Source organism: Pygocentrus nattereri, chromosome 13, assembly GCF_015220715.1.
Source record: "Pygocentrus nattereri isolate fPygNat1 chromosome 13, fPygNat1.pri, whole genome shotgun sequence".
NCBI lineage: Eukaryota > Metazoa > Chordata > Actinopteri > Characiformes > Serrasalmidae > Pygocentrus > Pygocentrus nattereri.
Genome location: NC_051223.1, coordinates 16,507,795 through 16,533,177, shown reverse-complemented (window position 1 = coordinate 16,533,177; position 25,383 = coordinate 16,507,795). Strand labels below are relative to the sequence as shown.

Genomic DNA, 25,383 nt, shown 5'->3' with positions numbered 1-25,383 from the left:
TTATACATGCTTTTGGAATGCTCTTTCAAACTTAAAACACCATAACTTCGAAATCATACTTGTAAAGAACAGACCTTCTCCTCTTGGAAAGACTGTTTTAATCAGTGTGAAAAGTGCAGAAACAATAAAGAAACAAATTATTTTCTCTATTGATAAAGCTTTGCTAAATTAATTCTTTTCTGTCTGTGGTGGGTACTATGAAAAGCAAGGAGAAGACGAAGTGCCATGACAAGAGAGCGAGAGGACATAAAATGAGGATGAAAGGACGTAATGTAAGGACAAGAAGACATAATGTGAGAATGAGGAGACAATGGGACATAAAGATGAAATGACATAATGCAAAGACATAAGTACGAGTGGACATAATGCAAGGACAAGAAGACATAACGTGAGGAAAAGAGGACAACACGAGGATAAGAGGACATAACGTGAGAATGGGAGAACAAGAGGACATAACATAAGGCTGAAACAATATAACAAGGGGACATAACAAAAGCATGAGAGGATATTACATGATGTTAAATGTTAAAAACCAATGATGGTACAAAATAAAACTTCTCCTGTGTGCCTGGCCAGGGCATGTAGTACTAGGTATTATAAAAGTAGAAAGGCTTCAAGTGTTGTAGCAGAAGTTTATTATTATTAAACGCTGAGATTAAAATGACATGAAACACTTCTACAATGTACAAATTTCAACAAGTGGAACAAATTGAAATATGCAGATTGTTCATTTTCTCCACAGTAATTCCAATTCTCCATAAGCGAGGGCACTCAATTACCATTTTGTCTACATCTTTGAGTGTGAGCAAACCCACAGCAACACATACACTTGGAGTCATACATTTCAAAATGGGAAACAAAATAGTTTTTTACGTGAAGGTAAGGCTTAGTGTTATTAAATATGTGATTTTTTGATTTAAGCTAAAAATGTGACATAGGCTATTGGCTAAAGACAGCAAAGGCAGTAGGCACAGAAGGGAGTGCTTCAGCTCTCAAATCCAGAGAAGTCTTTTGGAATTGCATATTGTTCTGAGCAGGCAAACTATAAAATGCTAAATCAGTGTTTGCATTATGTATGGAATCCCATCCCCAAATCAAATGACTTTTAGGCATTTTGTAGATCAGAAGACCTTTTGCTTACAGAAATCTGTGTTACCTGATAGGCTACATCTCCAGAACTCAACCTGTGTCACCCCCACTGTGGGCAGGGGTTGAAATTTTGTTTGATGTTACATTCATTTCATTGTTATAACAACTCACAAATAATAGCTTACAATTGATTACAACTTCCATTGTGCATTGTGCAGCCCTACTGGCTTAACAGTATGTTGCATTGACTTAGGGCTATCAGCTATTGGTGAACAGCATTATTGAGGCTAACATATCAACTGTTTTTTTCAAAAATGCTAAAGCTAATGCCAAGGCTCTCTAGAACACCATATGTGGCCTGTGTTTAAGTACTTAAGGATAAAAAAAATTCAGACTGAAATTATATACCACTGCTGAAATGCTTTATTGGGTGATTTGGTGCTCACATCATGATGGGAGTCTGGAATCAAGACATTGACTTAGTTCAGATGTATCTCCTGCAACAACTTGGCCACACATTTATTTATAACGTATGTGACTCGTTTCTGAACCTGATTAGAGAGTGTGGTTTGGCTGTGTTTCTCCCCAATGTCCCACAGTTAGAGAATGCTGGGTCATCTTGTTCTCACTCGTTTTCCACTTTGTCTTATTAAAGGCTGAAAAGCTCTCTTAAGTGCCTTTCCTCTCAAAGTTGTCTGCTTTTATTAAGGCAGTAAAGCAGAGCCCTGTGTTTGAAGACATGGTCATGAAGACTTGGAATTGGGGCTTATACAGCTAAATGCAATAACCCTTTTCTGGTTGTGTGCTTTCTTTTATTATTTCTTCTACTCTATGTTTTATGCTTCTCTCTCCTGCAGTGTGCATGTAGCCTTTTTTCTCTCCTCAGTTTGTTTGTTTGGAGAAGATTGCCCGTCCTGCTGTTTCATGCAACAGCTGTAAAAGAGCTATGCATTTAATGCAGCTGAAAGGGTAGGCCAAGCCACACATGCCAGTGAAAGCATAAGCAGCAGCCTCTGACTTCTTTCATAGAAGACACACTTCTGTGCCTGACTGTGTGTGTATGTGTGTGCACCTCTTTGTGTGTATGCACATTGAACCACAAACCCAATCATGTAATTACACTAACACCTCGAAATGCTTCTTTTACTTTTTGTTTCATTATTTCTCACTCAACAAGCAAAGAAATTCAGTTGAATGTGCAGATTCTACACTTTCAGTTGTTGCCACATTTGTGTTTGTAGAGACTAATAATAGTCTAGATGTCCCCCCACCCCCACACTCTGAAGACAACCTGAAAAATAACTGTAATAAAAAACATTTGGCTGTGGTTCTCTGATTGTTTATGTGTGCTTTGACCGGCGCTCTAAGAATGTATTGTAAACAAACAAACATCATCTAAATGCTCTTCCAGAGCACAACAGCACTGTTCAAATATCAGAGATCATTTGAAGTCAAAACAGCCATAACTTCATCAACATGAAGTTATTCATTTTTCAGGAGATATTTCTGAGGATATTAGATATAAGATAATCCACTTAAAAAGGAAGTGGAAAGTCAAAGGAAATAAGTGAAAAAACAGGATTTTCCAAAACTGGATTTCAAATAATTATTAAAACGTGAAGAGAAAATGGGACTCCTAACAACTATGCAAGACCTGGTAGATCACCATCAGATAAACAGTACGTCAAGCGTGCATATCTGAAAGAGGAGAAAATCAAGCTCCACTCTTGCTTCAGATCTGAAAAAAATCTGTTCATCCTTCTACTGTGAGAAGACAACTCTGAGAGGATGTGCAGCTGTGAAGAAGCTTTTACTGAGAAAAAGAAATAGATAAAAAGTAGAGTCCAGACCTGAACATCGTGTTTTATGCACGTGTTTCCCAGATGCTGACAGATGAAGAACTCAGGCTTAATGGTCATTTTGCCTGGTAAAATGATTAAATGTTGGGTGGTCTCTGACTTTTGCACAGTATAGTATGTCATTATGTATTAGTTTTATAAAGTAATTATCTACTGCTACTGATATGATTCTGATAATATAGGGCACATCCACATATACATATCTACATATCATGTCAATTGATTGTGTCTAGAAAGTCTCAATAATGACTCCAGATTTCTAAGGGTTACTTCACTCCATCCACAAAGCTGGGAGAATCTTGGAAAATGTCTATTAGACAGTGACCATCCATCAATGTTACATTTCTGGCCTGCATCTCATGGGCCGGTGAGCTGATGTTTTCACTTGCTCCACCTCACCATCATTTTCTTTCAGTCTAATGGCTTCTGAGGGCCAGCTTAATTATGAGGGCACTCGGTTAGGCTGTATTTTAGAGCTGTGATGAATGGCCCAGATACACATTAGAAGTCAACATTTTTCAGTATAAAGAGTGTAAATTGTGGGACTCACCATCATTTTCTTTCAGACTAATGCTCTGTGAAGAGGGACCTAATTATCAGGACACTTCATTAAGCTGTGTTTTAGAGCTGTAATGAATTGACCAGGAGATTCACACCACAGATCAACATTTTTCATTATAAAAAGTGTTAAAGAGCAAGACATGGCTGAGTGAGTCTCTCACACTAAGCTGCTTTGGGCTGAAAGAAAAATGTTCTAGGGTACAGCTGAGCAAGACACCAAGGCTGCATTGCGAAGACAATGGTTGGAAGGTGCTTTGTGGCCTTCACAAAGGGCCAGCTATAACCTTTAAGAATCACTAATCAGGATTTGTGGTGAGCATGCTAGCTGACGTGCTGTAAAATACCACAAGCTGTCTACATTATATACTTGTGTAACTGGCTAATGTGTATTGCTGATGCTTGGATGTTTGTTTGAGGTGCTAATAAGTTACAGTTTAAAATACATACAAATTTCTAAGCATTCTAAATTCAGCAGTCTGTCTCTCTTGGCAGTATTTTTTTGCTTACCCAGCTAACTTTAACCATGGTTTGATCTTACCAGGGTGGCAGTGGTGACAAAATTTAATGTTTTAAATGCTTTACGTTCTACATATTTAGGTGTTATTTTCTTTTCCTCTGCCTCATGTTTCACATGATTGGCTTTTCATCATAAACATCACTCTTGCATGTTCATGCAAACCAGAATCAATCACAGCCTATAAATCTAAATCCGAATTAACAGACAAAGTTGTTATCTGTTGTTCTAAAAAGAGTTAGGCACAACGTTGTTTGTTAGGTTTTGTGAATTTGAAGCTGGAAGCTGTTTCGGCTAGACAAAACCCAGATTCACTACTTCTTGTTGTCCAACTACAAGACAAAACAAAACATACCTTTATCCTTAAGCCTTTTCTTTTCTGTTTTTGGCTCCAGATGTGTCCATTCTTTTTTGAAAAGTTCCTTTTTCCCCTCTCACTCGAGCATCTTAGACAACATAATGGTATATTTATAACACAGAAGTTGTTAGGTTGCCCCCTGGTGTTTTGAGGGGCCTAAGCAGCTGCATATATTAGAAATAGTGCTGCCTTCACAGCAAGGTTGCAGTTTGCTGATCAGCATTACGTTATGAAAGCAAGCGAGAGAGTAGATAACAGCACTTCATCCAGAGATCTCGTAATGGGAAGCTGTGGAAATGGTCCAACAAAGCCCTGCAATATCTTTCACGTCGCTGGAAAGAATGACTTGGCAGCAGGACAGATTACCTCAAGGCCCTGTTCTTCAGCTCAGTTTTGAAATATCTTTGATAAACTCGCCTTCACCTGCCAGAAAAACAGCCGAGCCGGGTCACTGGATGTGCCGGGTGGTTTGAATGTGCGCTGTATAACCTTCTGCTGTCTGCTGAGTCTCACTGTGCTGTCACTGTCATTATGAGACGAAGTTGAGTCAGAGCGAGATGTGTGCATATCTGTATATCCTGCTGTACCCAAGTCTCCTGTGTCTTGTCTGTAAAGGTTTTTTTTTTCTGGAGCAGGTCAGCGTCTTTTTCCAGGCCGGGTCTACACAGTTTTATTTTTACATCAATCTCTCTGTGCCAGTACATCTGTCAAACATACAAACACATCAGCCTTCACTCATCCACAATTCACACAAACCCTCAGAGGCAAAGTACTTCTAGCATGGCATAAGGTTTGCATTAAAGCAGGAATTCCACCAAATTTCTGCTAAATTTAATTGCTGACATGGCAACCAAAGTCATGCAGAGTGGTATGATGTGAAAGGGTCCATTGTAAAGAAACTCACCAAATTAGATTTCTTTACAGTGATGGTGATAGAAACCAGGGCTCACAATATGCCCTGTCTCATTCAAATATAGCCATTTTACATGCACGTCTTCTGAGTTTGTGTATGTAATGTTGACAATGGTAAAATTGTGATAAGTCTGGAAAAATATATTTTTTGGGTACTATTTTGTCTCACAACAGCCTTTGTGCACCGTGAATAATTTTTAAAATGTGTTTTAGGGCAAAACTTTAACACAAAACTGTCATAAAGCAATGGCTCAGACAGCAAGCCATGCATTCATAACCATTTCATGTACTGCATTTCTGTGGGGGAGCTTTTAGAGGCATTAAACTCTTCTGACATCTGGTCCCTATCACCACAACTGTGAACAATTCTGACTCAGCAACTTTCTCTAGAGTGGAGTATTTCACATCAATACACTTTAAATGACTTTACATTTTAATGATTTAATCAAGAAGAAATTATGAAAATCTGTAAAATTGCCAGATTTGGAGTTTGAGGGCAGAGTTGTTTTACATAGATTGTATTTGTTGTGCTGTGCTTTTGGGCTTTTATTACTTTTATATAGCAACACACAATTATTTCATGTATACTCCAGGCTACACATGCCTTATTTAAAGAACCAACTAATATAGCTTTATATGTGCACACACGAGAGTAACAATGCCCATTCTCATAGAATAATGGATAAGCTGGCCTAGATTAAGTTGCTCTTAGATGTAAAATGTGGTGTCAGAATCTTTAAATTGGTCACTGATGCAGGAAAACCTGACACAATTCAGTATTTTCATTGCATCTGCAAATTCTGAGAATGTGTTTATTGACATCCATAGAGAGGGAGCACATGGCCACCAAATGGCTTCACATCACTGTTTAGACTCATATTTGTCAGCAGCTATCAAGATCTCTATTATGAATATCTGTGGGTTTGCTGTAATATCTGTTATAAGCTAGTTTTTTTCACCAGCAGTGGTCGCTTACTGCTGCTGTTTATCATGAGTCATACTTAATTCTACATTTACATACAAATTCATGAAATTTCTGAACACAATTAGCTTATATGCAAGCCATATTTGTTTCCAGTGTATTATTAGAATACATCATTACAGCTTGAATGGACAACTTTGTGGTGGAATAAATTGCCAGTATTAAAACCACATGGCCTAATTAAAAAAATCTTCTGGGGCTTCTTTGTTTCGCTTCTTCTTTACTTTGAAAAACTGCTGTATAAAAGCAAGAAAGTCTTCAAAGTTTGCTATCGTGACATGGTCGCTGTAGATCATCACAGCCTTATTACATCTTCTTCTTTTCAAGAGGCTTGCTTCCAGTTTTTCAGAAAAATTTGCAGGGATATTTTTCCACACCTCCAAAGTTCAGTCTTGGTTGGTTGTATTTTCTGCTCCTCACTATTCAAGTAATCCCAAACACATTCAGTGGTGTTGAGGTCTGGACTCTAGGGTGGTCAGTCCATTCTGAAAACACCAGCAGCTTCTTAGTTTGATTTGCAAATGGTCTACATTTTTTTGTCTTTTTACTTTTCGCAGTAAGAGCTTCTTGTAAGCTACACAACCTTTCAGACTCATAATGTTGAGTTGCCTTCTCACAGGGGAAGGCTGGACAGAAACACCTTTTTCAGATCTGATGCAAGATCTGAAAAAGGATGCAACAATGGAGCTTGACTTTTTCTCAAAGATGAAAGACTTAAGTACCATCAGAGGTTCTTACTTTAGAACTTACTTCAGATTCAGATTCAAAACTATATTGTCCATCATTACACAATAGAAAAGTGTCTGCATTGATGTGCTGCAACACATACATCATCTGAGCACAATAAGATGATTTAACTTCAAAAAATGTTGAGTACTTGAGAACCCCAGTTTTGGAAGCCTCTATTTTTGATAGAAATCTCAGTATGAGCTACATCTAGGTTAGTATTTGTTCGTATATGCTTTTTGTTGTGTGTCAAATTAAAATAGATTGGGTTTTTTTCTCAGGTTCACTCTATGGCCGATCGTCTCGCTCAGATGGTGACCCTTCAGCTGTACAGAGAGTCAAGAGAGACCAGCAGGAGTCGAACAGGCGCTCACAGAACAGGACGGGCCAGGAGGCGTCGACAGGCCTGGCTATAGACACGCTGCCTGACAACATGACGAACGTGGTGGTAAGTTATTGCAAACCAGACCTGATTTCCCTTCTCTTCTCTTCTCTTCTCTTCTCTTCTCTTCTCTTCTCTTCTCCTTGCATATTTTCTCTTGTCTTCTTCATGCATATTTTCGTTTCTCTTCACTTCTCATTTCCTACTTTAGTCCTTCATGATTATGCTGCTGTCTAAATGCCACCTGCTGTAATCCACTCCAGCTCTACTCTATTCTTAGCACTCATTCATAACATGCTTCAATGAGTGCTAAGCATTCACATCACTAAGGTCTGCTCTGCTATCTATCATTGATCTTTTGAAAGTTTCAGACTCAGAGGCTGAGATGTTTGCATTATCAGGTTTATCATCGTTGTGTACATGTACAGTCTGCTTTTATGAGAAAAACATCCTAATGGTCTGGAGTGAGGTTCAGTAAAGGCTATGAGGGATTACTGCTTTTTGTGGGGGAATGATGAAATGAAGCAGATGAAAGAGTGTGCACTGATCGCTCTTTAAATATCCCAGTGGGAGGACCAAGACATCTCACTGCAGCCTCCGGTGTGTGGGTTTATTGAAGTCGTCCTCAGTATTTTTTACCTCACTAACAGTCATATAAGAATAATTTCCATAAACTGTGTTATGCTTCCTGCTCTTCAAAAACAAATTCAAACCAGATTTACTACAATCTGTGCCAACAGAGGTTTTTTAAAGCATCCTGGTGTGTTCAGCATGTCAGTGTGTATAGTGTGCATATGATTTTGCATGTGTGCACATTTGTTTTTACACATTTTTTGAAGAAAAATGTCTTGACTATGTAGGAAAACAGAGAAAAACAGGGGAAAAACCATGGAGCAGAAAAGTATTCCTGACATTGTAAATGATATTTCAAACATGGAAAAAACTCAAGACAGATGACTTGATAAAATATGAATATGTATATACATAGATATTTACAATATATTATTTATCATTTAATAACTTCTTGTTCAAAGAACATTGAAATGAACATGGTAAAGTCATCGCACAATACCTTTTGGTGAATAGACAGTCACATGGTAGGATATGCAGTGCTGTGTCTTAGATTCCAAAGCACATTATCTCTGTAGGGACACAGTACAGTGTAAAATAACAAAAATGCCTCTTTCTTTTATTACAACTTCCACACTTTTTAAGAAACTTGTTTTCAGTTTTTCAAAGGAATCTGCAGGGTACCTTCAAATTGTTTATCCAAAGTTCAGTCTTAGAAGTTAGCTTTGCCTGATCCAAGTAATCCTGGATCCAAGTAAAGTCTGGACTAGGGGGGTGGCCAGCCCATTGTTATGGCAACACCAGCAGCTACTTTGTTTGATTTGCAAATTCTCTTGTTTTTTTCTATTTCCTTTTCCCAGTAACAGCTTCTTGACAGCTTCCCATCCTTTCAGATTCAGTGTCGAGTTGTCTTCTCGCAGTGGAAGAAAGAGGAGAAACACCTGTGGATTTTTTCAGAATTGAACAAGAGTAGAGCTATGTTCTTCTCTTTGTGAAATATGAAAGGTGTATATATATATATATATATACATATATGTATGTCAGTGTGTCCCCACATCCCCACATAAAACCAAATGTGTGTGTGAGTGTGTGTGTGTGTGTGTGTTTGCGCGCCTTGGAACATAACCTTTTTACTTTGGAAAATCCTGTCATAACCAACCCTGTGATTTTCATTTCTGTAATGCCCTGTGGGTGCTTTTTGATTTTGTTTAGAAGTTCTCTGGGCAGCCTTTAAACTCTTAGTGGGCATTCTTGGCCTTGACCATCATCCCTGGTCAGAGAGATGCTGTGTGCTGCAGGGGGAGGAGAGGATGGCACCTCTTCTGCAGCTGGAGCTGGAGGTTTCCCCCAGAAACATAGGCTCAAATCACAGAATCTGGGTCGCAGCCTGTTATATGGAGCACTGCTACACTCTGCGTGTGTGTGTGTGTGTGTGTGTGTGTGTGTGTGTGTGTGTGTGTGTGTGTGTGTGTGTGTGTGTGTGTGTTCGTGAGAGAGAGAGAGAGAGAGAGAGAGAGAGAGAGACAGAGAGACAGAGAGAGGGAGACTGCTTTTAACTGCTCTACTTTCTACTCTTCCCCATACCTTCCCACTATAGTGCCTCTATCCTTCTCTGTCACCTTCAGCCATAGAGTGCATTAATAACACAGCAGAGATCTGGACCGCAAACACCTTTAACAAACAGATACACATATGCAGTGATACACATGCAACATCCCAATCTCATCCCATCTCTCTCTCTCTCTCTCTCTCTCTCTCTCTCTGTCTCTCTCTTTCCACACTTCATCATGCATCAAATTTTTCAAACTCAAGGCATTACGTGTCCCATCTTTAGTGACCTCCCTGCATGCATCTGATGTAAACTGTTTGTTGTGTCACTGTGACAAAAGAACTGCAAATAATCACGACTTACTGCTTTCTTAATCCCACAGCATTCATTCATTGTGGTGTATTATGTGAGCGCTTCAGATTGAAACCATATGGGGATGAGTTTGTTCCAGGCACATTAATGAATAAATTAACATTTTGACTGATGTGATGTTATCTGGGTTTGGTGTTTTCTCTTTTCTCCTCCATGCTTTCTTGCTTCCCTTCAGTCACTCACCCTTTCCTGCTCCAGGTGTCTCAGTGCGGTCTGTCTATTCACTTTTGCCTTTCTTAGAACCAGACATACAAAGTCTTTGAGCCAGTTTCTGGTGCAAATAAGACTGTATGAAACAGGCATATGAGCCAAAGGAGTCACTAGGGGATCTGTGAGACAATTTTGAGAGTTGAAATAGAGTTACTCTGTTGAAATATTGTTATTTTCTTGGTAAATTTTCTTTCAGCACATGTTTGAGGCCCATGCCTCTGTCTAGTCACCCTGACTGCTGCCACTATTAAAAGAAGTCAACAACATGCCATTCAGACAGTGTCGAAAATTTACGCCTGGTCTTAATAGATGGTGAAGAATTCATACAAATATGGCCAGTACTGTTGCACAAATTGGAGTATATCAAACAGGCTATATAATTACCCACATTTATAATTATTTATTTGTGTGCAATCATCACCCAAATGCATGTAAATGGGGGAGACATTTTCTGCATTATTACAGTAATTGATGATGTTTGCATTGGCCTCTTTCCCCCGTGGTGGCTATCGACTCTGATATATTTAGTTAATGTAAACAAATAATACACCTCCCTGTAACACTATTTTTAACTGCCAGCTCTCTGTGTGTGAAGTGTTGTGACTCTGAGTTGAACTGTTAGTGAGTAAAGAGGGGTGAAAGGGAAGGAATTGAGAACCCCCTGCTGTGAAAACAGCCATGCTGAGATAAAAATGCTAAGACAGCCATGCTGAGATAAAAATATAAACAGTAGCATTAAATTGGAAAAATAGCATTAATATGTAATTTAAAAACTTTATAAATGTTGACTTGCTTGCTCATCAACAAAGATGGAAATCCTGTTTGACTCTACTTCAAAATCCATCAAAATATTTTCTAACCACATTTTTGAAGAAAAACATGCGTAGTTCAACTGAGGGACCTCAAAACAGGAGAAAATTGCATTTTATGGCCACTGTGAAATGGGGCTAATAAAGTGAGTAGCTGCATTCCAAAAGTTAGGCTGTAGCTGAGACGGGTGAGGGCTCAGTATCACTGTTCTATGAAGGCTGTTTGTCTGAATTACATAATGCAAAACAGAATGGTTTAGCATGGCTGCTTTGTCATGTCATCAGTAAAGAGCCAGCGCGGGAAATTTGATGGAGAAAATACTGCTGAGGTGAATGATAGTAAGCTGGCATGTACAGCACTGATGTAAATTAAATGCTGTCCTGCAAGATAAAAACTGTTCAACTCACTAAAACTAAATTCAATTTACACTTAACTTAAAAAAAAATAACAACAAGCTAAACTTTCTTTGATAGTTGTTAAAGAACATGAATGTAAACAATTATGTGTGACAGAAAACTACAAAAGAATACTCCAGTATTCCAGATACTCCAGTAGCGTCCTTGAAAATTGTTGAAATGCAGGCTGCATTTCTCACCTGTATTTTTATCCTAAAATGCTGAAAATAGTAAAAGAGAGGAAACTTGTAATGTACAGGGCAGTTATTCCCTTAAAGGAGCAGTATGTAGGATTTAGTGGCATCTAGTGGTTGAGGTTGGAGATTACAGTTAACAGAATACCCCACCCTCACCCAACCCTTTCCAAGCATGCAGTAGAGTCTACGGTGGCCATGATGGTTTTGAGGATTCAGGCCGTATTGCTTTTTCTTGCGCTAAATAATAAGTGTGATCTTGCATTTGACAAAATTTGGTCTCTTAGACTTCTCACAACACAAAACAGTTAGCCAGCACCGCAGCAGCCACTGATTCTTCTTCTTTCAAACGCTGCTATAGTGCCACCAATTTCAAGCTGCTGCTTCAAAGTAAAAATGAGAAATGTATGTAGATCTGAAGGGCTCATTCTAAGCTAACGAAAACATAACAATTGTTACTTAAATTAGGTCTCAGAATTAAGGCTTATTGTTTAGTAACTACGTGGACTACAAAGCAAATTACTCCAGTTATTCTTAAATTGCAGAAGTGTGAAATAAAGGTTTGGACCCAGTACAGGGCATTTAAGGGGTTATGTTTTTTGTAGTCTATTGGTATCATTAAAACTAAATATCATTATTGTTGTGTGACACCAGTGCCAATATACTAGTATAGACCATCTATTGTCCAGCATTACGTTTAGCCTTGTATACCAGTTTCATAAATAACACATGGTCAGAACATGTCTTTTTTTGTGCCTGAAGGCTGTCACTAAAGGCTTTGTACATCTGGCCCTCAAACTTAGTACATCATCCTTTTTTGACCTTGTCTCTCTCCCTCTCTCTCTCTCTCTCTCTCTCTCTCTCTCCCAGGAGGACTCTAAGAGGTATTATTCATGGCGTAGTTTTGGTCCAGGCGACAGACGAACTCGGGAGCTCTGGGTGGACCTGAACTCAGTCCAGCAGGGTCAAGTCCGAGTGCATGGCATTCTGTCCAACACACACCGACAGGCAGCGGTAAGACAGTCATACATAAATACACCTAGAAAAATCTCTGCAAAAGCTTTTACATGCAGGATTTATGCTCAAGGTTGTGGTTACGAGCACAGGCAAACATCTCGTTTTGCTTCATAATTAAATACTCCTTGGTCATTTTTACATTCACTCCCACCTTTCCTGTTTTTCTCCTTTCCGCTTTCTCTCTCTATTCTCTCTGTCTCTCTCTGTCTCTGTCTGTCTGTCTGTCGCTCTCTCTCTCTCTCTCTCTCTCTCTCTCTCTCTCTCTCTCTCTCTCTCTCTCTCTAGCGAGTGGCTCTGTCTTTTGTCTTCCCCTTCTATGGACACCAAGTGAGGCAAATCACCATAGCAACTGGAGGTAGTGCACTTACACTCAGTTAACCTGTAGTTTATGTTCTTTCATAGCAGATCAATATATAGCAGGCCAGTGTAAAGCAGGTCAGTATGTCTCAAGCCAGTGTATAGCAATTTAATGCATAGCAGGTCATTGTACAGCAGGTTTAGTTTAAAGCAGGTCAGTGTATAGCAGGTCAGTGTATAGCAGGTCAGTGAATAGCAGGTTGGTGAATAGCATGTTAGTATATAGTAGGTCAGTGTACAGCAGGTCAGTGAATAGCAGGTCCATGAATATCAGGTCAGTGTATAGCAGGTCAGTGAATAGCACGTTAGTATATAGTAATTCAGTGTATAGCAGGTTATTATGGTTAGCATATACCAGGTCAGTGTACAGCAGGTCAGTGAATAACAGGTCTGTGAATTTCAGGTCAGTGTATATAGCAGGTCAGTGAATAGCATTTTAGTATATAGTAGGACAATGTATAGCAGGTCAGTATATAGCATATGCTATAGTGTATAACAAGTCAGTGTAAAGCAGGTTATTATGGTTAGCATATACCAGGTCAGTGTACAGCAGTTCAGTGAATAGCAGATTGGTATATAGCAGGTCAGTGAATAGCAGAATAGTATATAGCAGGTCAGTGAATAGCAGGTCAGTGTGTCGACACTTCAACTATTAACTGTATCTGTGCTGTGCACTGGCAGAATCCATTCCCCCTAATGAAAATTGAATGCCACTTTATTCAGAGGCACTTTTCAACATTGAGTTTACAGACCTGGGCTGTGATCTATCAGTGTGACCTTTCACAAGAATACAGAATACACATCATTGAGATTATCAATTTGTTGTAAATTTAGGTATTTTAAATAAATGAGCTACAGTTTCTCTCTTGGTTCAATGGGAATTTTTCCAGTGTTTTGCGAAGCTTGTTTGAAGATGAATAATAATCCAGCAGTTTGTGCAAAGGCTGTATTCTCAGGTCAATAACAGCAGAACTGGTCATATAAGGGCAGTGTAGATTCTTTTTTTCTTTCATGAGCTAAATGTTACCTAAGGAAACTTTATAATGATAATGGTCTCCCCATATTGACTGCTTCTTAAATTAGCATGAGAAAAATGGAACACTAATGAGGAGACCTTTATTAATTAAAGATTCCTTCTCGCCTGTCTTACACTGATGGGAAAAGTGACCATGAATCTGTCTGGCTGCTCAATGTATCCTAGATCCAGCAGTCTGCTGCACTAATTAATTTTCATAATTATTTTCATATCATTGAGAGGAAATGGATTTGTACCACAGTGGATTATAATAGAATGATCTTTAATATTTTTCTACATATTAAAAACATCTCATTGACTTTGGTTGGAAACCTTCACTTTTGATTTCTTGACCTTCCACAGGCTTCATCTTCACTGGTGAGATTACACACCGCATGCTGACAGCTACCCAGTACATCGCTCCACTCATGGCCAACTTTGACCCCAGCTTCTCCAAGAACTCCACTGTATGCTACCTGGACAATGGTGAGTGAGGTCAAATGAAGACTATAAGTATATTTTAATGCACAGCTTCATTAAAACTGAAAATGTGGCCTGTGAAAAAGCTAAGGCACATTTTATATTACCTGTTTTACTTTTTCCGATATGTTGAATTTAGCAAATGAACAGAAATTGTGTATTAAAATAAACTCACATTCAAACTTTTGCATACTTTTTACTAGAACTCTGGCTGAAGAAGTTAAAGAAAAAGTAGATCACTGTCCTTACAACTATACTTGACTGCATATTTGTTGAATGCAGGAGCTACACAATGTATAATTCTTGCAGTGAAATTCCTGGTGTCAGGTTCCAGAGTTGTGCAAAAACTGCAACAAGAAGTACAAGAGAAAGTGCACATATATAGTTCACCATGTAAGAGACATGACATACATTATTTTCTCAAAAGTATCTGGACAATCCAAATAACAAGTGAATCCAGCTACAGCTGCACACACAGCTTGCAAAATCCCAATAGGAAAGCTTTGGAGCTCTGGAACAGCTGCATTGCCTTAGCTCTACCTATGATCACCATGCCCAATGCCAAGAGTCAGCTAGATGGATATAAAGCCTCCTTTGAGCAATATTCTCTGGAGTGATGTAGCGCCTGCGGGATGTGGGGGTTGTGATCCAGAACTAAAAATGCATCATTAATTCTAGACTACACTAAAGCTGTTGTGGCTAAATGCAATCAAATCCTCACAGCAATGGTTCAACATCTAGTGTAAAGTCTTCTAGAAAAATAGTGGCTATTACTGTAGTCAAAGGGGGAATAAAAAAGTTTTATTATTATTCCCTGTTACTACTCTTAATTTCAAAAGAAATGTAGGAGAAGCAAACTTTGTAGCACAGATGACAAGTAAAAGTATTGTCATCGGTCAAAATTGTATTTAAGTACATAAGGACAGTTTAGGATTACTGCTATGGAGTGCTGTATACCTGGCAAGCTGGAGAGCTCATAGGCTGAGTAAAGTGGTCTGTGCTCATCTTCATGAACATATAGTATGTGAGGCACAAAATCCTGTAACTGGAGATTAAAAGTGTTCAAAAATAACCGCTGTGCTGAAATATTTTGTGCTGTTCTCTGTTCAGAAAATTGCTTCATGTTTCTGTATAAAAATGATTAAGTAATTAGAAACCATGATTTTGCATATGAGCCCAATTATGAGCCCATATTAGTTCAATTATTTCTGACTCACTCGGGAGCGCCCTCTAGCATTTGTCAAACCTGGAATGCATTACTGAGAGGCAGTTCTCCAAACTACAAATTCTCTGGTATATTTACCTAAATGCTAAACTTCTGTGCTGTGAATATTGACCTGACCTTTGACCTGACCCCTGATCCTCTAGGTGAGGTGTTTGTGGTGCAGTGGGATAAGGTGAGGCTGCAGGGCAGGGAGGCAGAGGGATCCTTCACCTTCCAAACCGCTCTCCATCGCAACGGCACCATCATCTTTGGCTACAGAGATGTGAGTCCTTCCACTGGTTAACAGCATCGGCTCAGGGGAAGCAAAATAATGATACAAGTTTCCTATGGAGCCAAGAAACATAAGAAAACCTAAGAAAAACACTTGGCAGCAGCATGTTCGGGCTGTAGACCAGAAATTCAAATATGCTGGAGCAGGAGAGTTCCAGGTTAAGTCCCAAAGTGAGCACAAAAAATGTTGGCCCACTCCTTGCTCTCAGCATGTCTCCTTTTTTGTGATAAAATTGTTATAATTTTAAACATAAGCAACAACAATACCCCAGAGGTAAAATGGGCAAATATAAGTTACAGTGTCAGGCTGAAGCATAATCCAACCCCCCACTCCCACCCCCACCGCAGACAACCCAATAAGATTTCTCATTAAAGCAAAAGCTGCTGAATACGATGATTGGAAGGTAGTAGCCACTGATTAGCATGATGTCATAAGCACATTAACTGGTGCACATAAGATTTCATTTACAGTTAGCATCAGTTAATAATTTTGTTATTTATTAAATGAAAAATAAAAATATAGTAAAAACAGAAAAAATGTAGTATGTTTATATTGAGCAAGTATCCTCTACACAATTTGTGGCCCTTTTCCAGCCATTTAGTTTCCTTTTTAAAAGCAGGGGTGGTAGCTGTCCTACACAGCTCTGTCATTGGCACCACTCAAAATGTGATTGGCACATAACCATTTCCTAATATTAAAAAAACTACCTAGCAGGCATACAAAGATAGAATGAGTGTTGCAGGATTTGGCTGGAAAGTGAACAAATATTATTTGTCAAAAGATCTATTCAGTTACACAGAAATATAATAGCCTACTTGCAAGAGAATGAGAGGAGAAGCTGTCAGCTTTTCTAGGAGCCTATTACAATAGCATGTCAGCAAATTAACTTTTAATGTAGCCTGGGGAAATATCAGGTAAATGCAGTCTGGCAGAAAGTAGTACTTTTATCAAAATGTTCTTTTTACACAGGTAACGACACCGGTTTTGCTGCATGATAGGTTAGGTTATTGCAATATCTGTGTGCACATGTACAATTTTATGTACTTGTTTAAGGTGGTCTCCAATTTCTGTAGGTTGTACCTAACGCAGGAAACAAGTCTCCTTGAGCAAAGCACTTACCCCATGATGCTCCAGGGCTGCAGCATGATATCACTTTAAAAAAGAGATGAGATCACTTAATGGGTTCTGCCATGCATGCCGTAAATACCTTAATTAAATGGCCAACACTTCAGTTACTGGGTCAGAGTTATTCTCAAAGATGTAACACAGGCATAAGGCACATGCAGTTCCTTCTGATGGACCTTATGAGATGTCTTCTGTAATTAGGTTCCTTTACCTGTGGAGAAGATTAACTCTACTGAGCACCCAGTGAAGGTGGGCTTGTCTGATGCTTTCATGGCCTTTCTCCCTTCCCCACAATCCCGAGGTTAGTTTTTTTTTCAACACCCCTTTTAAGCATCTTTCCAAAAGCCTTGCTTCTCATGGGATTAGTCCTAAAATTGTTAATAGAGTTTCATTCTCATCTCAGCAGATGCCAGAAGGAGGACAATCTATGAGTACAATCGTGTTGAAGTGGACACGTCTAAGATTATAAACCGCTCTGCTTTTGAGTTCACCCCATTACCCAGTGAGTGTGTGGGGCTCAATCAAAGCCAGATTTAACTCTACTCTACTAGAGAGATGGACTAGTTTTAATAATGTTTTCTCCATTCCTTCCATTTTCATTCACTCAGCCTGTCTCCAACACACCACCTGTGACCAGTGCCTGCACTCTAACCTCACGTCAGGCTGTGGCTGGTGCAACGTCTTGCAGAGGTAGGAACAATGCTGGCCTTAAATGGTGCAGTTTACTACCTTTCTGTAGTTCTAAAATGCCTTTTCATGCAATTTTGTGTACATGCTTACATCTTTGTTGTTTTTCAGGTGTTCAGATGGGATAGACAGACACAGACAAGAATGGCTTGACTTCAGCTGCTCAGAGGAGGTAGAAGAGCAACTAAGAACATATCCCAGCTCTATTAATTATACACAAGGCTGCCTTTACTACTCTTCTGTTTGAATGAGGCATCTACCCTGACCAGCCACTTCATTAAGTACACCTCTTTGCAACTACACACTATCTGCATATTATCAGTTTCCGTTTATCATATAGATGCACTTTGTAGTGGTAGCATGTGAGTGTGTGTTGTGCTGATATGAGTAGATCAGATGCAGCAGTGCTGCTGGAGATTTGAAAGACTGTCCACTCTATTAGACACTCCTATCTTCTTGGTCCACTTTATATATATATAAAGTCATAAGCAATGGTTTATCTGTTGCTGCACAGTTTGTGTTGGTCATCCTCTAATCCTTCATCAGTGGTAAGAGGATGCTGTCCACAGGACACAGTTGGCTGGATCATTTTAGCTAGTGGACCATTTTTAGTCCAGCAGAGACAAAACCTCCAGCAGCACTGCTGTTTCTGATCCACCAGCCAAATAATACCTCTCTGTTGTGGCCATGTGGGGCTCCTGACCATTGACTATCAGGGTAATATGAGCTAACAAAGTGTGAGAGACAAATGGACTGCAGTCTGTAATTGCAGAACTACAAAGTGCACTTATACAGTAAATGAACCTGAGAAAGTGAACAAAGACTGTAGATACAAGGAGGTGTACTTAATCTAACGTTTGCAGTTTTCCCATTATCCTGAATGTGGTTGATCAGCAAAAACATGTTTTGTGCCTGAGGTTTGCTTTGTTAGTTTTGCACTGGAATTATAAGGCGAATATAGCTAGCAAGTAGTGAAAGCTGAAATGCCTAGGCCTGTCATAGTCATACATTTTTACAGACAATCAATTGCCATATAAATAATTGCTATTAGTAATTGAATTGTCTAATACAGCCAAATTGGCTGATTAGCTGTCTTGCTTCCTAGCAGTCAATACTTTGATCATTTAATTGTAATTCATTTTTTAGAGCTGTATGTTATTTGGACACCCTGGTCAAATGAAATGTTTGTTTATGGGAAAATAGGTTAACACTTGGGGTTCAAAGTTAGAAATGGCCCTGGCTGTAATATTCCATGATCCCTCTTTTGTGTGCTCAGGCGAAAGAGGGCACATGTGAAGATTACACTCCGGGAGGTGCAGACAGCTCCATCAGCCCATATAGCTCCTCTGCTCCTGCAGCCACGCCTTCCCCTGCAGCCAGACCAGGCAACCCTGTCACTGATGGTGAGTCGTCATACATTTACTTCTCACATACAGTGCTGTATATGGGCCATTCTATTAAATGAACTCAAACTGTGGTCCCAAAATAAATAAATAAATAAAACAATAAAAACAATGAATAACTTGGACACTGGACAAGGATTATGTTATGATGTATTTAACCCAAAGCAATAACTGAGATAGTAATGAGATAAATATATACAAAGTCATCATTTATAAAGTACTTTTTATTGTGAAGTGACTGTCCTAAACCCTAACCCCAAAATTTACACTTGATCCTTTTTTTTTTTTTAGATCTTTATTATTTTTAAGTGAAGCTGAAAGTTTTGACTTCAAAACTCTTTGTTTTGATAGTGATTTGTCGAGTTTTAGTCCAGAGGCATAATCTTATTTTAGCTACACCCCTGCATTGTAGAGCAGGAAGCGAGACTGAATCTCTGTCCCTCGTGGCCACATGGTGGGCAGTTAGATCTCATTGTTTTGAAGTAAATGTGTCCCAAAGTCTGAAAATCATTGGGTAACATTCAACAAAATGGTCACTACCAAAACACATATCTTCTGCAGTAAATTAACATTTTTTGTGTTTTAATATCTTAAAGCAGGCCCAAAGTTGCATTACACACTTCTGTAACATAAGAATAGCTCCACCAATTTGCACTGAAGTCCCTGTAGTTACTGAATAATAAGCCTGAGTATGTAATATGCCTCGCATTTTTAGGGGGTAATGAAGAATATTATGATTTTATGTGTGTACAAATGTTTATGTGTGTAGCAAATGCTTGCTAGTCAGGTATTGGTTAGCATTTTTGTGTTTGAGCTCAAAGTTAGCTAAAAGCATCCCTGTTGAAATTGTTACTACTGAAGCACTTGATAGAGCTATTATGATTGTTTTGTTAGTGACAAAATAGAATGTTTAATTTGTTTTAATCAAATAAACATTCATAAGATACAGGGTCTCTCAAAGCAAAAGATTTTTAGTTTAAAGTCCTAGTCAGTAAAAAGTACAATATGTGTTTTTAACTCTGACTTTGAACCAATTCGCTAGAAACTGTTTATTCCATGGTGTAGATTTACAGATAACGTACATGCAATGGGTGTCATTCACAGTTACACTATAAATACTGAAGATGCTTAGACAATAAGTCTGATTAAGTGCAAATATGTCTTTTTGACCTTTCTTATACACAAGGAGCTTGAAATAACACTTTGCCTTTGCACTTGAAGGCACTATGAAGTCTTAAAAGCCGTACATTAATGTGTTACTTGTGCTTGTCTTGTGTGTGGTGAATGCATTTTGCATGTGCGCTTAATTGCTAAACTTGCTCTTGTGCTGTTCCTGCCTCCGTCTGTGCTCTGCCATCTCTCCATGTACAACAACAATCTCTCTCTGCAGATGACACCAAACTCCTGTTACACCACCATGGCAATGGTGAGTTGGCCGCTGCTTTGGTGCTTCTAAAGTTTTTTAATGTCAATTTAAGTGTTCATGGATGATTTACAACGCAAAATTAGCTGAGAACATTTGTATAAACACTAACAGGATTGTGATACGATTGTGAATATCTGACCTTGCCTGCCCTCTTATAAAACATTCTCTTCCGGATGAGATCATTGGTTTATTTGTGGTCCATAGTAATCACAGTTCAGTGGTTGCTGTTGTTTTTTGCAGACTCTTACTCGGTTTAACCAAATGACATTCTTGTATGAATACAGACTGGGTGTAATTTGAAAGCAGCTGCCCTCAGCACATTTTACATTTCACTGTGCACCGTGCTATAGCTTAGCATTATGCTAAAGTTACAGTCGTATGCAAAAGTTTGGGCATCACTGGTCAAATTACATTTTGTTGCAGAACACCATTCTAATTGTGCTCATTTTAACGCACAATTACTTTGTTTATTTGCTAAATTAAACTTGATTTATTAGAATAAAAACACAAAATGTGGTCTGGGCAACAGTTAAAGCACATTTAATAGTTCATGTGTAGTTAATTTCCATTATGTTGAACAAATAAATATAAAAATTCCATACTTAAGGTTGTTCCCTGTAGAGGACAAGTTTACTTATTTTCACTTAGAAAATGAACAGAATGTATAATTTGACTGGGGGTATTTAAACTTTCGCATACAACTGCGCGCTTGTCTTAGAAAACCATCTGATCACTACACTGTGAAAAATAAACATGCCAAAAGGATTCTTTGAAAAATGCCATAAAAGAACCACTGTAAGAACCTTTAATTGGACAGTTCTTTAAGGAATATTCAAATTATAATTTTATACACAGTCTCCTGTTTAGTAAAAGAAATCTGACTCAACAGTGACTCAAAACACACTTATGATAGAGGCAAGTGTGCAGGCTTTTATGTTCTTGTGTTGAAGTTATTGTCCGTGAAACATCCACTGAAAGGTTCTTTAGGGAAATGTGGTTCTTCTGTATCACCACTCCAGAACCCTTTTTGCTTGTTTATTTTCGAGAATATAGTGCCAGTTTACTGACTTGCTGTCCACTATAAATGTGCTGTGCTGGCCCCTGAGTCTGTGTCTTTTCTGCTTTTGTTCATTCAGAAGTGCCTGAATCTTCGACAGTTCTACAGACAAGTACCGTTTCTCTTCCAAAACATGTACTATCTAACAGCTGCAGCTGTTTCTTTCATTTTCCAATTAGTTCCAGATTTACCGACTCCTGGTGATGAAGAAACTCCAGAGCACACAGCAATCATTGCGGGTGTGGTTGCGGCCCTCGTCCTACTGGTGTTCCTGACGCTGTTGGCTGTCTACTACATCAACACACACCCCACTGTTGCACCTCCATTCTACCTCATGCAGGTAAAAACTGACTGCTTCTGTCAAATCACAATACTGTTCACATGTTTCCAGTCGATGTTTTCAATGATATACAACCAATTATGTTTGATGTTTAAAGGAAAAATCACATTTAGTTTTTCACTTTGTCCAGAGTTGATCAATCAAGAGTTGATCAGCAGGGCAGATTGAGGTTGTAACTAGACTCTGCTGGAAGGTAGACCTCCAGGATCAATGTTGGTGACCACAGTATTACAGGGATTCTCCAATTGTTTTTCAACCTAATCTGCTGCATCTGTAGCTGACAGTCAAGTACGGTGGATAATCTTTTCTGTGCTTTTGTCTGTACAGCTAAATGTGGACACCACGTTGATCAGCTAAATGTGGATAACATTTTGGGTATCCACATTTAGCTTCTTAAAAATTAGGGTGCTGGTGCTACAAAACTAATGGGATTTAGTGTTCAGTGCAACACCTGTTGCCCAAAGTGATAGCCTGCTGTGTTCGGCTACACTGTGCTTTGTTGATTTTTGTATTTCCCAGCTCATCAGTCTGTGTCCTAAGCCACATCAACAAGTCTGTGTGAATAAAGACCTAGATGTGGTTTGACGAAGTTCGGACTTCTTTTGTTTGTTAGCAATGTTAGCCTTGTGGAATATCTCTTGTTGGATAGACAACATGTGGAGGAAGCGGAAAATTGTGTAAATTTAGATTTTTCATCCAACTGTTCCTTTAAATGATTCAATTGTGTTGGTCCTGCGCAACATTTGGTGTCTAGCTTATAATATTTAAATGTACATTGTATGTGTTATACATGCTGTATATGCTGTATGTATTGTATATTACTATATCAAATAACAAAAATATTGAAGAAATAGTCCTGCATTCCATCTAATCTCTGTCTACCACATCTGTATTGTACAGATGTCATGATTTTGCTGTTTGCCTAAATTTAGAAAAGAACTGCAAACACATCATTTGCTCACTTGCTTCTATTATAAATGTGTTTTGTGTCAAGTCTGTACAGAGAAAAGCACAGAAACGATTATCCATGGTACTTGACTGTCAGCTACAGATGCAGCAGATTTGGTTGAAAAACAATTAGGTGTATCCCTGTAATGCTGTGGACACCAACATTGATTCTGAAGGTCTACCTTCCTGCAGAGTCTAGTTACAACCTCAATCTGCCCTGCTGATGAACTTCTTCAGAAGTTCTTGATTGGCTGGATTAGATTTATTAGTTTTAAGGAAAGGGATGCATAATGTTAGATGTAGGTTGCTACTAAACTCTGCAGGAGAGTAAATCTTCAGGAGGAGGGTTGGTGACCATTGCTTTAATAAATCAAATTATTCCAGACTTCTGAATGGTGGTTTAATTGCAGTAGCACTGACAATGCTGCAATGTTCTGTTCATCTACAGCGGCGCACAAATAATTATTGGCCCTCCATGAAGTTTCGAAACCAGGGGTGCCACTCCAGCTATGCTGAGGTTGAACTTGGGGTTCATGAAAAGGAGGGATTCATCGAGGCGGAGCAGTGCTGAGGAGGCGGGACTTCCTGCACAAAGAAGCCATCACACACCTTTCATTTTACCTTTGGTGGGAGAGCTCAAAGACAAAGAGACAATGATGGGCTTTCAACCACCGCTGAAGGGACACCAGAGACTGACATAGTTACTTTGCAAGCTTTCTATGCCTTCCTAGATTTGACAGTCCATTCTGCAACACTTCTCATGCTATTCAGTTAGGACCGAGGAAATTCTGTTTTGTTTGTTTTTTTATTATTATTTTTTTTTATTAAGGAACTGTGGATGTTACTGGCAAGTTCGCTGACTACACTCTTTGCAAAGCCGGTGGGAATGGGACTTGTGTTAGCCATGATGACACTCTGCAGTTCATGTACAGTACAATATAACTTTATAGAATTTTCATTTTGAAAAAAAGGATATTTTGTGTTTTCTAATGTGCTGTGTTCATTGAAACGAAAAGAAGTCTATGACTCTTAATTCTCAGTTAGCCACATGGACTGGACTGCACTTTAAATGAACGATCTCATTAGTAATAGTGACATAACGTGATCTGATCTCATACCCTGTTTTGTATTTAGACCCTTAGAAGTGAGTTTCTTTCAGAGGTACCACAGTGTTGTAAGGAATCTAATGGACAGACAAATCAATTTAAAAAAAACAAAACAAACATATTGCGAACAAATGTGTGCCTTCGCAGTTATAATTTTTACAAAATATGAAGAGCTTGAGGACCCAAAAATGATGAGTGCCCTGTCCAGGCAACGGGATAGCCAGTCCCAAAGAAATGGTTTTAATTTACTGTCTGAAGTGTTACTGTCCTTACATAACTCAGTGACTGTTACAGTTTGGAATTAAAGTCAAACTACAACTGTAATTAGCTCAGATGGTTGGATGTGAAAAATTATTGTGAACAACATCAGGGCTAAGTCAGTACATTATTGTAGAAGGTTGAAAGTACGTTACAAATCTCATTACCGTGTCTCGTTTTGAACATACAGTGTGCAAAAAGTGAACCAATAAAGTGAAAATGCTGTTTTGAAAAAAAAAGTGTGATATGTTACTTGGAGCATGGGGTAAAAATAATAATGGTCAATTTTTTTTAATTATTATTTATATCACTGTGCATATAAATGTACACCAAGGCACTCCATTTCTTGATGCCAAGACAAAGACAGACGCAGAGACTTTTTGAACACTTTGGTCAACAGCAGCATCTACAGGCCAGTATAGGTGACACAGTTAGTGATAGCCTGCCAATAAAGTGAACTACACTGAGTCAAATCGATTTAATGTATAAATATTAAAAAATAAATTGCATTTATTTATTCTTCAGATCATTGAAAATTTAGGGTACAGTTGGCTATGGAGAACTTCATAAACTTATTCAGTTTATTTAGATTGTAGTTGTTGCTGCCTAAATGAGCAGAAGAAACATTCATGTATCCCATAATTACCCAACACACTGTACCAATTCACCTGAATCCACCCTAAAAATGTCAGTTCTATTAATAAATACATCTAATAACTAACTAATAATCACAAATGAGTTGGTCAATCTAAATTCATACGATATGGTGTCAGCAAATAACTATCATTTATTGTTTTTTTGTTTCGTGACTCGTTTGTCACGGTAGATTTTTTATTAAGTTTTCAATGTTAAATTGCTTAGTTTTGTCCCTACCTAAATAAAAAGTCAAAAACAGGGGGCACCCGGATTTGAACCGGGGACCTCTTGATCTGCAGTCAAATGCTCTACCACTGAGCTATACCCCCATCTGCTGCAAACGGCGAGCACATCTTGGGATATAGAACTATAACTATGTATGTCAAGTTTGTTTCTGTGTGTTGATTTTTATGTTGTTTAGAACAGTCGCGTTGCTACATTTGCCGAAGCAATTCAATGTTTGTAATGTTCATGCGGTCTAATCCCTGCTATATTAAGCTAACTAGCTAACCAGCTAACGAATGAAACAGTGACTGTCAACAGGAGCGC

General features: G+C 38.7%; 1 protein-coding gene and 1 non-coding gene across 4 annotated transcripts in view; one reads left to right on the top strand and one right to left on the bottom strand.

Moving 5' to 3' along the window:
* Positions 1–24,264, top strand: part of plxdc1 (plexin domain containing 1) — a 32,550-nt gene extending 8,286 nt beyond the window's left edge. Inside the window, exons 2-14 of one of the 3 annotated variants that reach the window (XM_017693161.2) lie at positions 7,283–7,449; positions 12,354–12,497; positions 12,786–12,855; positions 14,236–14,358; positions 15,721–15,839; positions 17,175–17,274; positions 17,380–17,475; positions 17,582–17,663; positions 17,772–17,832; positions 18,937–19,063; positions 20,454–20,489; positions 21,726–21,886; positions 23,283–24,264. In XM_017693161.2, the coding sequence (XP_017548650.1) occupies positions 7,283–7,449; positions 12,354–12,497; positions 12,786–12,855; positions 14,236–14,358; positions 15,721–15,839; positions 17,175–17,274; positions 17,380–17,475; positions 17,582–17,663; positions 17,772–17,832; positions 18,937–19,063; positions 20,454–20,489; positions 21,726–21,886; positions 23,283–23,405 (1,409 nt within the window). In that variant the 3' untranslated portion in view covers positions 23,406–24,264. Of the gene's footprint in view, positions 1–7,282; positions 7,450–12,353; positions 12,498–12,785; positions 12,856–14,235; positions 14,359–15,720; positions 15,840–17,174; positions 17,275–17,376; positions 17,476–17,581; positions 17,664–17,771; positions 17,833–18,936; positions 19,064–20,453; positions 20,490–21,725; positions 21,887–23,282 lie in introns of all 3 variants that reach the window. The other 2 variants (XM_017693160.2, XM_017693162.2) reach the window with 2 other exon arrangements.
* Positions 24,265–25,091: 827 nt separating this feature from the next.
* Positions 25,092–25,163, bottom strand: trnac-gca. The gene has a single exon. It is a non-coding gene; the product is annotated as a tRNA-Cys (tRNA).
* Between the last annotated feature and the right edge of the window lie 220 nt (positions 25,164–25,383).